General features: G+C 37.3%; 1 protein-coding gene and 1 long non-coding RNA gene across 2 annotated transcripts in view; one reads left to right on the forward strand and one right to left on the reverse strand.

Moving 5' to 3' along the window:
- BAIAP2L1 (BAR/IMD domain containing adaptor protein 2 like 1) overlaps positions 1–15,366 on the forward strand; it is a 43,782-nt gene that overhangs the window by 18,184 nt on the left and 10,232 nt on the right. Inside the window, exons 4-8 of the mRNA XM_064461702.1 lie at positions 12,131–12,192; positions 12,287–12,358; positions 12,693–12,830; positions 14,216–14,368; positions 14,813–14,980. Coding sequence (XP_064317772.1) covers positions 12,131–12,192; positions 12,287–12,358; positions 12,693–12,830; positions 14,216–14,368; positions 14,813–14,980 — 593 coding nt within the window. The remainder of the gene's footprint in view (positions 1–12,130; positions 12,193–12,286; positions 12,359–12,692; positions 12,831–14,215; positions 14,369–14,812; positions 14,981–15,366) is intronic.
- LOC135315185 (uncharacterized) lies at positions 7,907–14,884 on the reverse strand. Its single transcript, XR_010374621.1, has 3 exons — positions 14,795–14,884; positions 12,641–12,761; positions 7,907–11,666 (listed from the first exon to the last, which is right to left on the reverse strand). It is a non-coding gene; the product is annotated as an uncharacterized LOC135315185 (long non-coding RNA).

Raw genomic sequence — 15,366 nt, forward strand, 5'->3', positions numbered from 1 at the left:
CTGGAACACAGGAAGTTCCACCTGAATATGAGGAAAAACCCCTTCCCTGTGCAGGTGCCAGAGCAGGGGCACAGGCTGCCCAGAGAGGCTGTGGAGTCCCTTCCCTGGAGACATTCACACCCTGCCTGGACGCGGTCCTGTGCCCCCTGCTCTGGGGGTGCCTGCTCCAGCAGGGGGGTTGGATGGGGTGATCTCCAGAGGTCCCTTCCAACCCCCACCATTCTGTGGTACACATGGTTCCTTTTGTGAGAAACTCTTATACTTCTCTGCAGTTAGCCAGATGTCTGTAGTTATTGGGGTAACTGCATATTAGTTTGAGAGTCAAAGTCAATAAAGCATCAGTCAGTTAAGAGAATACACTAATAATTAGTGAATAGGCCTAGAATTTATCCAATAATTAGCATTTCTTATGAATCTGAGTAAGCTAGTAAGTTAAGAGCTCTTGAGTAACATCTAACTGGATCAGACAGATCCTTTGGTAACTGTTTTCTAGCTTTTTTTAAAGCAAAATAACAATTTGATAATAATGTAAAATTAATATTAATATAATTAGTAGTGTGAAGTTCAATCTATAGAGAGTTCTATCTGATCTCTTTTTTTCAGTGATAACCACTCCATTTTACACTTGCAACTAAGAGAAACCCTGTGGACATTTCCTTCTTTCTCTCCTCATTTCTATTTGCAGAAATGAGAGATTTTTCTATATCAGACACTGTGAGCTTTTAGTGGCCAACTCATATGGAAAAATTTTTTGAACTGAATTGGAAAAGTCTTATTTTGCTAAAAAGAACATACCTCCTTGCTGAAAAACTTCTAATCAGACTGTAATGCAAGGTAATACCATCTTTTTAAAACACTTACCCTGCAAGCATTTGTCATTCAAAACTGTCTATTTCCTTCCTGGTTTAATAAGAAAAATTGCCACTTGAGTGGGTACTTTTAAAAGCTATAGCTACTACTTCTGTGATATAGCACAGACAGAAGATATAGTGAGAAGATACAGTGAGACAGAAGTCTCAGTATTGAGAAAGCCAAGCAGAAAAAGAAAACTCCATCCTTTAGGATGAATGTAGCTAGTTGCAGCTCAATTTTAAAAAAAAAAAAAAAAAGGGGGGTGGGGGGAGTTGTTGGCTGACTTCAGCATATAAATTGACCCTTTCAGCTGGAATTCTGTTTCACTGTCCTAGGAAGATGACACTAGCTCATTTAAACTAGAGAGATCTGTCATATTCTCCCATCTTACTGCATCAGTGTAATCTCTTCTATAGTATAAATGTTCTGCTTTTGGAGTAGATTATGTTGGAGAGAAAGGCAAGTGAAGCGTGCCAGCAACTACAGAGCCCCTTTAGCACCTCATCTGGTGGAAACTTCTGGGAATCTAGCTTAGAGGCTGCAGTTTAAGTAGTTAGTACATCAGGCCAGCTTTTCCTACGGAGCATTAATAAAACCGCCTTCTACTATATTTATAATGAAATTGTATTGGAAGAAGCTGCTTCATATTCTTTTTTAATAAAAGGAAAGTACACAGAGCTATCTTGAAAAGGAAATACTAAGTAGTCGTGGGGTTTTTTTCAGGAGTGAGGTTTTGTATCTTCTAATTTTATAACAACATTCTAAGTTTGCTATACAGACCTCTATATACAGCCTGCTATAAGAAAGCTAGAAGGAGATGAGCCAGCTTTTCTAGATACATTTCTACTGATGAAAACAGTAACTGGATTAGTGGAAACTTCCTGCTATTCATAGTTCTACTTTTCAAGGTCATGTATAAAGTTAAAGCGAGCCAAAAAATTATACTGACAAACCCTTTTGTTTTTTTCCCCTGTAGAATCAGTACTGTGGCTTTCAATGTTCAGTATTCTGCATGTAAACTTTTATCAAAAGTCTGCCAGAAGAAAAATGTCAGTCTCAGATACTTAATATGAACAACTTAACTCCACATCTAATAATTTGCCTGACCATCTATTGCAGGGGCTTGGAAGCTGTACATATTCACTGATTTTTAAATCAGTTTAACTATTCAGATATTTGTAAGTGTGTGCCCTGCCAACGGCCTGGCAAAAGCTCCTGCAAGTCAGCGTTCATCAACATTGGAGAATACTTGGCACTGTGTTATTAATAAACTAAAAAGAAGGGCAAAAGAAACCTGTTACCATGTTGATATCCAGAACCATTATTAACAAACAAACAAAAATCACAAAGTAGTAAATGATCAGTGAGGAAGGTTGCCACAAAACATGTATGATGCCACCTGATCACTCATTGTCCAGGACAATGAAGCTAAACAAACAGTCGTTAGCTTAAGATTTTTTGGTGGTGGTTGTTTAAGTTCCCTAATCTTTCCTTGCTAAAATATAAAACAGAAATGATCCTACCAAGAAACAAAGTGAACAAGAGGTGGGTTTGTTATTAAAGATAAAGAATGTAAATGCTTAAAAATTGATATCGCAGCTTGTTTTATAAGACTACCCAGAAAAGTTTGTTCTGTATACAGTCACGTTGTTGTAACTTCTGTTATGAAGACTTTCAGATAGGGTGCAGATTTTCTGGTTCTAGAAAGGAACGGAGGAAGGAATAGAGTATGAAAATACACAAGGCTCTTTGGGGACAACTGCAGGGCACTGGTGTTGCAGAATACTGGCACTTGGGGAAGAAAGAAGACAGGTATTCATAGGACTTCAGTGATATTTTTCCAGTTACTTTTTCATATTAAATTCTAGATAATTGGTCATATTTCTGAGTCAATTTCAGTGTTGTATTCCTTTTTTTTTTCCTATGGCAACCTGTAAACAAAGCTGATTCTCCTGATCTTAGTCAGTAATAAGACATGGGTATAACACTCTTACAGGATATAGCCCTGGATTTCTCAGGGTGGTTATCTTAACAGTTCATGGGTAGCACTGGCAGTAGTGTTCCTTGTGATGCATTGTTATAGTGTTATAGCTGTGACGCTAGCGTGTGTTTCTTTGCACCTGCTACTGTAAGCACACCTCCTTGTGTATGATGACTCGAGTTCAGCACAGAACATCCATAATGATACATGTGACCACACACCCTTGGGGAAAATCAGATATTCAAAACACCTGCGGTGAGTGTGTACTTAACTGGTATCCTCATGCTATGCCTCAAAGGCCTGAGAAAATAGCAAAAACACCATGAAGGGCATCCTTAAAGATTTTTCTGTCAATATTACAACTGTTAGATTTCACAGGAGCCTCATAGGTATCAAAGACATCTTTCGTCTTGCAGTGAAAACTGTAGAAAGGATGGCCTGAACCTCACCTGTGTGTACATGCACTGTTTTGTAGATTGTGGCTAATGTCTGTCTAGAAAAGAGTAACTTGGAAGTGCGAGAACTGGCATTCTGCTGCACGGCAGGTGTGTGTTCCCCAGCAGCTTTTGAACTTACCCAGACACAGTATGATCACACGGGGCTGGGGCTAGTGCAGCAGGCAGGAGGCTGTTCTCTCTCAGCTAATGCTTGGCAATCATAGTTTTTCTTCACCACCACCCCCAGGTGTGTCTGTTGGCAAAGAAATAAGCCTGAAAGCCTATGTAAAGAAAATATACTCAGTTGTCCTCTAGATGAGAGGAAAGATGGAAAATGGAAAGTGAATAACAATATTGCAAAGAAAATTACATCATATATGTAATTAGCTTGTAAATCCTGTAATTGAAGGTCTAACTATATGTGTGTACAGCCAGCTCTTACTGATAAATTATTTCTAAATATTTCTATTTGTTTGTTTGGACACTGCTAATACTGGGAAACTCAATGGCAGTTCCAAAGTGCTGTAATAAAAATTGCAGCGATTTCTTGAATTTTACTGAGTATCATGTAACATTTGTAATGATAACTTAAATATTTACGCTCTCTAGTACTGGAAACCTGTCAACAACTTCAGTTTTTGCTGTTTAGCATGATTTGTTCCAGTGCTGCTGAAAAACAGATTAGCTCTATTGTATGATCTTCCCCAACTACTCTGCCTAAAAACAGCAGGGCTTCGTACAGGCAAGCTCAGGCTTGTGGCTGTATTGTAACTTATTTTCTTTGCACCTGACTTGTGTAAGGATTACAAGTCACTTGTTTAACACCATTGCAGCTCAAGTATGAAAAGCTATTGTATATAAGGCTTTCAAGGCCCTATGGAAGATCAGTCTCTGACAAACATACCTTAATATATTGTGGGTTTGTATGTTTGTGTAAAAAAATAAATGCTTGCAGCAGTCTTCGTATATGTTAGTAGTGGAGTAACGGGTAGAAAAAGAAGTTTGCCATTTTTCATGCATTATTTATGTGGCATATGCTTTTCCTTTCCTTTTTTAACATTAAAATTTAGTTACTATGTTTACCAATCATCTGAAACAAGATGAATATTTCATGTTAATTAACATCTGTTCAATGATATAGTAAGTTTAGAAAATTCATCTCTGAATTTTTTTTTACTAAGATCAAAACAGCTTGGGAGAGAAAGGAAAATTAGACTAGCAGACTGAACTGTAATAAAGTCACGTTCCTCTCTAAAATATAATGTAAGCTAATATTTTCTGTTTAAAATTGTAAAATAGGAGGATCACACCAAGAACAAAGTAAATGGGGATTACTGGGCATTGTATTCGTCTTGATAATCTGTCAAGTATTCACTCTTGTGAAGTCTTATGTGGGAATGGTACTTTATGAACACCTCATTGCCCACTTTATAGCATGTAGCCCATAGTATGAATTTTGCAGTACTTCTTAAAATCACTTGTGTCAAGCTGAAAGCATTTGGCATTTTTTCCAGCCAGTTCCACAACATAATAAGCCGGTGACTGGAAGACTGAGGTCCTTGAGAAGATGGTGGCCACGGTTGAGCTATCACCACCAGTGCAATTTATCCAATCAGCTCTATGCTCTTGGCTGGGGCCAAGGTGCTCCCTGGGAGAGAGGATGGCCAAGAGAAAATAGCAGCGGCAACCTGCTACTAGCCACCTTTATTTTCCATTTTTCCCCCGATGCTATTTGGCTCTGTTGCAGAGGGAACAGGCTGTCAGTGAGATTCAGGTATTTGTATGTATATGCTATATATGTACATACAAATATGTACATATAAAAATAAATACTTGGGGAAGTGTAGAACTTGGTGTACAACATTTGCTGTAAACATGAAGCGATAGAAGGTCCTTTTCTTCCAATAGAAGAAAGTATATTCTACCTAGAAAGTTGCCTCTGCTGATTAAAACACCTGTGGACTCCTGTTAAAGTATGTTGGCTGTGATGTAGCTGGGAATAGATTATTTGACTGGGCAAAAACAGAATCCATAGTACCTCTTTTTTACCCCCCCGCTTGATTTTTAAGTTCAAGCAACAGTAACTTGTACAATGCTATTTATTGCTTACTGGCTTTGTCTGGACATGGAGGTAGATACTTAGAGTTAGGCATCTTCCAGGGTCTTAAGAAGTTGGGAAGTCTGTTTATCTCCTCTGTATCAATGAGACTGTAAAACACATAAAACGGTTTAAAAAGTTTAGAAGTAATGGAACATCTGAAAAACTAGTAATAAATTTGAACTATGGAGAAATTGAAACTTCTTCACTCTGAGCATTAAATCAGTTTTAGGTAATTACCTGAAATATTGTGAGCTAACTTTAGATGAGAAATGCTTTGAAAGCAACTTCATCTAAAATGCTTACATAGTTAAAGGGGAGCTGAAAGCAGGAGACCATTTGCATGGTAAATTAACAATTGCTGCAGTTTTTGTGTGGGAGCCTGATATAAACAACTTTGACAACACATGCTGTTAATAGGACTACATTTTTTTACATCTTATATATCTCTAACTGTATAGTACTTAAGATTTTATTTTTATATGTCTAATAATATCATAATGTTCAGTTTCATTCCTCATGGTTCATAATCAATATCAGTTTTGGATTTCATTTTACTGGACTAGTATGTGAATACACAGATTTCAGCCATTGTGTCATGGCAGCTTTTTCAATTCCTTTAACCCATGTTTAATCTGCTTTCAATCAACTTATCTGCTTGTTACATCACAAAAACATATCTGTTGTTCACAGCCTTAGTGAAAACTCTGCATATTTTAAAACTGATCTGAGAATGCCATTTAGAATGTAAAGTTCTCTTTGCTTCTATTTTTGTTTTATTTACAGATTTTATTTATTTTGCTGTTCTAGCAAAACATAACTATCCATTTGGAGGTGCTGCTTCAGGGCACGACATCTAGCATGTATAGTGGACTTAAAATTCTTCATACTCTGAAATGTCTTCCCCTTTTCTCTGTTGTAGGTTTTATTGTTTTTTATTCTTCACCTTCTGCAGTCACCTTCATAAAATGGCATTGAATGGTCATGTGTCAATGCCACTTTATAAAATGAACTACAGAGAGATTTACTTCCTATTTTGTGTTCGTTCATGCAGTAAGGAAAGGCAGACTCGACCTAGTCCTATTGATTTATGTACATATTATTAATAATTCTACAGATTGTGGGTTGGTGGTGGGTTTTTTTAAGCATTCTGGACAAATTGGATTAGAAGCAAAGTAAGTTAGAGCTTGGGAAGTTTTACTTTACTTGTCCTTCTTTATGATTTTATTCTTTCCCATTAAATTCCATTAAGGCTTTTTGCCTTTTTTTTAAAGCATCTGTTGCACAATTAAATCCTTCTGCAATAAATCCTTTGTATGACAGAATGATAGATCTAACACATTTGAGGCGTAACAGTTCAATCATATGTATTTGTTATACTGTATTCCTTTGAAACGGTCTATTTTACTACCTTTCAGGGGCTGCTGGCTTCAAAGGACTTTGTTTCTAACTTTCCCTTGTCATAAATGCCTTTCTTCTGGGCAAAGGGTTACTTGGAAGAAAGAGAGCATCTTGACAGGAATGGTATCTAATAATACACTTGAACTATATTGTCTCCATGTGTAGCTTTGACTCAGCCTTTCATTCTCTTGTTTAATGTAAATAATTACGTGGTTTCATCTCTAAGACATGAAGTTACTAGACCTGCCCTGAATGCAAAATAGGACAACAGGAGATAAATAAGTGGTATAATTAAAGCACTTTGTCCATTCGCAGACATCTAAGAAAGTCTCCCTGTTAAGAGACTTGAATTTTTTTAGAGTGGCCTCCTCTAAATAAAACAAAATTGCAGTATGTTTCAAGTAAGGTGATGCAATTAAGACATTTATTGATTCTAATATTGCTATTCAGTATTTTAAAAGTTTCAGTGATTCTGTTGGTAGCTGTTAATATTTGTTTCTGTGACAGAACTCTCCTCATAGAGTTCCATTTTTGTTTCGAACTTGAAACAATTCTTTTACTCTTCTATTCCTAAGAACAGTCAACATAAGCTAAAAAGGTAAATAACCAGTACAATCACCCAGTACAAACAGTGAGGTTGAAGTTTAACTGCTGCAGAAGTTCTGTATTCTGGCCTTAGAGTATTTCTGTTAGAGATTGCTTCCCTTGTTTTTCATCTACTGTGAAGACAGTCTTCTACAGAGATCTTCTTGCTCAGGCGATGCCACGTACGGAGAAATAACTGTTACATGTTTTGGGTTAGTGATTTTTTTCTTCTTTTTTTTTTGGTAATAAAACCAACAGCATTAATGGAAGTTTAGTCTGTCTTATTTTCTCAATACAACCAAAAGCCTTGGTTAAGCCTAAAAATATTCCACAAATTCCTGAAGCTTCAGCTTAGAAGATCTTTCTACCTGTGCATTGAACCTATTTGAAACTAAAATAAATTTACCATGGAACTTGGCATGACTGTTCATGGTCATATTTCAGATTACAGTTGTATTATGCAGCCTGGTTTCAAGAACCATACATGAGAAATGTGGGGGTTTCTTATCATTACGTTATTTAAGGTATTTGAGATCTTCCCCCAAAATCCCTTTCTGAAAGAGATTTTCCTCTCTTCCCTGTAGAGCACTTAGAGTAATAGCAAAATAGCAGAACAAATATCTATAAACATTTACAACTAATTTTTGTTTTCTAAAACAAATGTGGGAATATTTAATGTACCTCTTTTAGTCACAAATATTTCATGTTCAGGGTGTGGTAGAATGGAAAGCAGAAAAATATATTTGAAAGGCAAGTATTTTAATAGGTATGTTTATGATCAAGACTGGTGGTTTTGGTTTATTAATTTGTTGCATAATATGACGCCCAAAACTGGTTCAAATTTACAGTATGTCTGCCACAAATGAGACTTAAGTGGTCTGTTATCATGCACTCTAGTCGTGTCATTATGTTTGATAGGTTTGGGGTTTGCCAGTAAATGATGACGAAGTTCATATTTGGTTATTATGTCTTATGAGCTCTCATATATAAAACCTGATCACGAACAGTTTTAATGCATACCAAAATATTTTTAGTTGACGTGAGAAATACATGTTTGTCTTCACCTTTAGTCTTCTGTACCCTTTTACAAGATGAATAAGTACTGAACATTAGAGTCTGGCCTTAGGTTATGCTGTTATTAATCCAGAGTAACCCGCTGTCTTATTAGATATATCCTATAATTCACCATTGTAATGAAAATCCAAATGTTATACTGAAGTTGTTCAATTTCTACTCAGCTTGGACACTGTTACATGCAGGTTAGGGGTTGTTTTGCCTTTCCTGAATTAGTCATCTAGAAAAACTTGTTTCCTTATATAAATCTTATTTGGGAGGGTCATGAAAATGCAGCTAACCATTATCTTAAGCTGGCAATAAAAAAACATGATATATGTTCATGGTAAAAATGTTCTCTATACGAAGTGCAGAATCTGACCTATAATTTCAACTATAATTTGAATCTTAATAGGTCAGAGTGTGCTTGCTATGGGTTCTTTTCAAGATGTTGATTCAAAACATTAAAGAGGAAATTAAATGGGTGAGCCAGTACATACAGTGCCTGTGGATTACCGGTGGCAGTAAGGGGATTCCAGCATAAAATGGCTTTTGCCAGATGCACAGCATACAGGGAGTCTTTGGCTGAGAGAGAAAGAAAATACATTTAGAGATACAGTCACTGATGCCTAAAAATACTACTTTAAAGTGTTCTAGAACACTCTAAAATAAACTCGTAAAATAATCCAGCACAAACCATTTAGAAGGAAGTTTAGTTTTTGAAGTTCTCTTCATTTCAGGGCATGTTTTGGCGGTATTCTTTGTAATAAAGATGAGAAAACCTGTTTCTAACCAAGCATTCAAAGCTGAAAGACTGGAAGGCTGCAGTCAGTTCAAGTGGTGTGTGAGACAAAAATAACAACCTCCGAGCGTCAGGTTTTCCATTCTTGACGCACCAGGTGAATGGGTTGTTTTATTGAGCGTTTACACTGTGGTGGCAGGGCAGGCCAGAGGAAGGGAGTGTGAAAGAGGGACGCGAGAGCTGAGTCAATACCCGACGTTGTTGGATGTCTGTCAGTACTTGGAACGCTAGGGTTGGCTGTGTTAGCATTGCCAAGTATTAGCTAAGTGTGCTGCTTTGGCAGCAGATTCTCAGAACATACTTTTTACAAAGAAGGAGAATAAGTTCATTTTTAAAAGAACAAAAATCTATATGGGCAATTATTCTCAGGGCCATTTCAACACTCACCCTGAGTTTCTATAACTTCCCAAACACCTTTCTAGTCTGCCTATTTAAAGTCAAACAAACTTTGTAATTTTTTGTACTTTTTTTCCAAATCTCTTTTAATGCTATTTTCAAGTTGCAGATAAGTGTTTACAAAACTCTTCTAATTTTAAAAGCCCGTTAGTCTAAAATGTATCTTTTCAGTTGAGTTCAGTGAAACAAACACTGTAGGCTAAAGTGCATTCTCTTCTACAGCCTTAAAATAACTAGGTGGCTTACTCATGTCCGTTACTTCAAGTGTTTATGTAACTACATTGTATTTACTTTTCTATTGCATATGAGCAATTAATTACTATAGCACCTCTTGCTTCCCATGTATTTGTATTTCGGAGGTCACCAGCAATTCTAAATAAGAACAATAAAAGCATTGCACTCTGTAGGCTGTACGGAAGGACTCCGGGGGGGGGCGGGGAATACAGCACCCCTGTCTCTCCCTCCCATCTACTGCCCGGAGTTTGAATTCCTTCTTGCTGATCAAGGGGTTGACTGTTCTCATTGTACTCTGATTCCTTCTTCCAAGTCTTCTGTAGCCTGTTGTGCAAAGTGACCGTAGAGGTCAGGACTGGCGCATGCAGAGGGACTCCTGAAAAGTCAGGAGACACGCATGTTTTTCTTCTTGAACCACCTCATGTTCCCCCTTAAACAATAATGCAGATCCACGTTTTACATTTTGTTAAAGCCTGCTGTGGCATATTGCTTCACAGGATGGGAGATACGGTCCTCATTTCAAAGAAGCTAAAATTTTGAGATGTTGTAACTTGAAAGTGACAGGTAAGAAGGGAGAAAGGTGATAATACATACGCAGGCACTGTGGGGATGCATCTATGTTCCATGGGCAGGTTACCAAATCACTAGCACGTGCTTTGGGGAGACAGGTTTTGATGTCTGGGGAGATGTTGAAAAAGATGATGATAAGGTTCTCATGGAAAGTTCTGACATTCATTTTATTTAGACAATTGTTGTAATTATCTGTACTTTTTGGGAGCTATCATTCAAGTGCACATGAACTGAAGCATTACAGAATTATAAGTTTAACTCAGGAAGAGTTCTCAAAGAATATGGATGGTAGAAAACATGATTTGTAAAGCAGTGTGTCAAACAGTGTATCTTTTTTTTTTCCCTCCTTTGAAAACCAGAAACTGAGAATCATGTAAGGTAACAAACAGAGGGGGGCACACAGAGCAGTCCTATGCAGTGACTCTGCCAGTGATAAGTAATCAGGATTACAGAACCGTGTGTAGCTTTGTAAGGCCTGCCCGTACATTAGGACAGCACTATTGCAGGTTTAATACTGCAAGCACCTGTATGGCTACTCCTTCACAGTGGGATAACTGCAAGGTTGAGCAATAGGTAGATTACTGGAGGAGGCATGTGAACCAGCTGTGGAACTCAGCCTGCTGTTCTTGCCATGGAAATGGAATGACAATAAAACACATCTCTAGACAAGACTTCCAGATGCTACAAATTTGGGAACCTGATTGTGGCCCCAGCACTTCCAGTTTTTTGTAATGGCTCCTGGTTGAGACCCGGTAACTGTCTACAAGTCTAAGTGGGTGAAGTCAAACTGGGTGCTTCAGGACACTTCCAAGTACTCTCCTCAGCAGTATGCTGCAGTCTCCCAGACGAGACTGGCACACACTCAGTGTGTCGGTGCCAGTGCAAAGAAGGGAGTGGGGATGATGTGGCCATCTGTATCCAGAGCAGGATGATGTGGCTGTCTGCCTACAGGGCAGGGCCGCAGTAGACACAGTTTACATTGGTTTGCACATAGAACCGCACCCAAAGGACTGAGGTATTTTTCTTCTATGCCCTCCTAAAGCAAAATGAAACAGTCCAGCTTTTAACTGCTCGCAGTGAAGAGTAAGCTGTGTAACCCTGTGCTGGAAGACAGCAGAGCATAATAGGCATATTTAGGAACTGTTGAGAGGATGCTGAGAAATATACTTCTTGGCTCTTAGTAAATGCTGTACAGTCAGGCTGTAATCGCCGATAAAACACTCACTGGTAATTTCCAGAGCTGTTCTGGCAGGTGTGCTGTGAATGAATGTGAAAGGTTACTATGTTAATTCTGAGGGTGCAGTTAGTTAATAAACATTAATTTTCAGGCTAAAAAGTGGATAGCAGCTATTCGGATAGTAACAACTATCTCTAGTTCTTATGTACTTTTCTCTGACTTGGCAAGAAAAGAGGCTGTTACTAAATCAATATGAGCTATTCTGGAGAGAAGGAAGTATTTCTTTTATCTGGCACTCCACGTCTCTTTTGCATAATAATGCATGATTAATTATTCTTCTATCACTTCTGAGCTGCTTGGTTTGTCTGTGGCCAGATGTAGTTATTTAAACTGCTGAGATGAACAACAGCAAGAAATTTCCTATCCCTCTTAAATACATTCTAGTTAATAAATACATTAGTCAAATGTATTTTATTACTGCTCTTTGTTAACAAACTTAAGAACACTATGAAAGAAACAAATATGGTTGTATGTTTGTCAACAGGCCAAGTTCTTGTAGAAATTTCAAGAACACACAAGAAACTTAATGACAGTCTAGAGGAGAGTGTAAGTTAATATCTTTTCTTAATTTATTTTTTCTTTTGAAATTATAAATTAATTTTGCCAATTTTAATAACCCTTTGTTCATTTGCTTTTAAAGTTCAAAAAATTTCACAAGGAAATTATATCTGAACTGGAGAAGAAAACAGACCTGGATGTAAAATATATGAACGTAAGTACGTTCAATTCTAGAAGTCCTAATTTATTTATCTGCTGCCAGTCAAAGAATATTTCAGAAATTGTTTTCCTAACAGTTAAGCTGAATTCTAATGTATTGCTTAATTTAGATAGCTAAACATGGCAAAAATTTTCATGCTTATTTTGAGTTAAAAAGGGAACCAATGCATGACCTAATGGCATTTTTAAACTGAAGTTGAGAAAGGCAATTGCCTAACTCATTTGATGTGTATTAGTGATATCTCACAGATTATGGTAATGCTTTTTAGTCACTTACCCAGTTACATTGCTGAGTGCATGATGAGTTGTTTTAAATGCTTTGATTGCAGGCAACTTTAAAGAGATACCAAACTGAACACAGAAGCAAATTAGATTCTCTAGAGAAGTCTCAGGCTGAGCTGAAAAAAATCAGAAGGAAAAGCCAAGGAGCACGAAATGTAATGAAATATGAGCATAAAGAAATGGAGGTCAGTGGATTGTCTCTGAAGTTATTTGTTTCTTTCTTTGGTAGGAGAACTGGTCAAGTGAAAATGTTAAGCTATTACAGGTCACATCTGAGCATGGTTTAAAACTTGACTTCTGAAGCTCACCACAATTTTTGTATATGCAGTGTTATTAGTTAATACACTTAACTCCTCTGCAGGTTGTTTGAACAGTTAAACTCTACAATTTCGAAGAACATGCATTTTTAGTTCCTCAGAGTTGGCTTCTATTAAAGGCACTCCTAGAGTATGTATTCCCGTTGAAATTAAGCTCTGGACTGCTCAGCTCTACATGTTCAGAGACTTCTGCTTCAGTTTCTAGGTTTCATCTCTTGACCACTACTTGGTTTTGTTGTTTTTTTTTAAAGTACCTTTGTAAATACACCTTTATGCAGAGGTTTACACAGGGAGTCAGCTATGCTATGCAAATTCAGTAGTAATTTGCTGTAAATTAATTTCACAAAGTAGGCAAAAGCCAACTTCTGTTATCACTTATTAGTCCCTTTCCTACTGATCTTAAAACAGCATTGCCATCTTGAGGCGAAATAAGAAATAGCAAGGCAATGAAGAGAAACTTTATTTTAAATAGTAAGTCATATGCTGGTGGTTATGTACCTCTCAGAAAATACTTGCCATTGATATTTTTATTTGCATGATACTTTTATTTTATGCTAGCTTATGTGGGGTTCTTCTCCATCTCTTTCAATTTTCTTTTAAAAGAAATCTTTGTTTATAACACGGTACAGTAAACATAAATAGCACTAGCTCCTATCTCTTACTACCTGTCTTTTAACCTGTATTCATAACAGGTTTTATTTTTTAAGGTATTTTTAAGGTAAGAATTCAAGGATTAGCATTTAATCACAGTTTAGCCATGAAACCTCATAACCTCAGATATATATAGTTTAGTCTTTTTAGTAACTCATCTTCCCCTCTCTAAAATGAAGTAGAGATTTGTCATAGCTTTGTGAGAGTAAATATAACTGCTATGGAGCAGATGAAGGTAAATAGTCTAATCAGAACACCTGTGGCCTTAAAATTGCTCAGCACAATTGCTGCTTTGATGTCATATTCTTATTTCCTGCAGCATTTAGAGGCTAAAAAACTGCTTCTTGTTTTGCCTCGCTTCGCTCCCCCCCCCCCCCCACCTAAGATTATTGATTGCCTGTAATAAGAATATACATTTACCTGATGAGGGAAGTTGGGTGTGGGCATGAAAAGAGAAAGACTTGGAAGCAGAGCCACCCTACCCCACCCTCCTTTCCAAAACCTCTTCTAAGGCTTTTGGAGTTTGCTTCAGTAATTGGATACAGTTATCAAATAAAACTCAGATACTGTATGTGTCTTTTTTGTTTTCTTTTTTTCCTTAGTATTTGGAAACCGTGAGCTCTCGACAGAGTGATATTCAGAGATTTATTGCAGAAGGCTGCAGAGAAGCTCTCCTTGAAGAAAAAAGAAGATTCTGTTTTCTGGTTGACAAGCACTGCAGCTTTACCCAGCATATGCACTTCTATCATGTTCAGGTCAGTAGCGTGAGTGTGAACAGAAATGGAACTCCTGGAATCTATTCATACAGGAGATCAGACTGCCATAAATAACTAAGATGGCACTTAGGAACACTGCAGTGCCAACAAGTGTTGTGATCAGTGTTTGCAATGCAATATTCTCTTAAATGTGTTGTAGCAACAATAAAGGGTTACTGTGACTTTTTAAAAAATCATATCTAAAGAGAAAAATGTATGGACTGATCAGGTATTTCCACTATCTGACCCTGAAAAAGGACAGTCTCTTTCTACAACATATTATTTGCTTCAAAGAAGTATTACTTAAAAAAAAAAAAAAATCTCTGAAGAGACTTCCATTTTGCTGGCGTTACAATTTTTGGTATAACAAAAATTAACAAGTAGGTCTGTGCAATTTTATGAAAAACCATGTGTTTTGACAAGTACCTTTTAAACTTGATGCAGTGTGCGGACTTCCTAAAATCCAAGTTGCCTGGGTGGCAGGAAACCTGTAGCGATGCCACCAAAGTGCCTGAAAAAGTCAAAATGATGATAGACGAAATAAGGACACCTGGTTCCACACCAATATCAGGAACTCCACAACCTTCACCAATGATAGAGAGAAATACCACGGTATGTTTTCCTTTGCTGGTTCAACTTTCTCTCTCTTAAATGGGAGCAGAGTGGCTTCACTAGCCTCCTTTGTACCTAAGCATTTGGGGTGGAGTCTATGCTGTACCTCAGCTGGAATATGCTGGGCTTGGGTATGAAAGCAAAATCATTAAGCTGAAGCTCTGCTACTGCAAAAACACACAGTAGAGTAGGCAGAAGCACATATCCAGGCAAGGCTCAGTTTTCAGCTGGGTGCCTAGGACTTCTGCAGAGCCCAGCCTCAGGACTACTTTTGTTCTAACCATTTTATTTCCTACATTCTTATCTGTAAATAACAGTAATTACATATAATAAAATGTCATTTTTAAATTTTCTTTCAGTCTTCCCTCCATGATTCTTATAATGTA

The sequence above is a fragment of the Phalacrocorax carbo genome, chromosome 10 (genome assembly GCF_963921805.1).
Source record: "Phalacrocorax carbo chromosome 10, bPhaCar2.1, whole genome shotgun sequence".
Classification (NCBI taxonomy): Eukaryota; Metazoa; Chordata; class Aves; order Suliformes; family Phalacrocoracidae; genus Phalacrocorax; species Phalacrocorax carbo.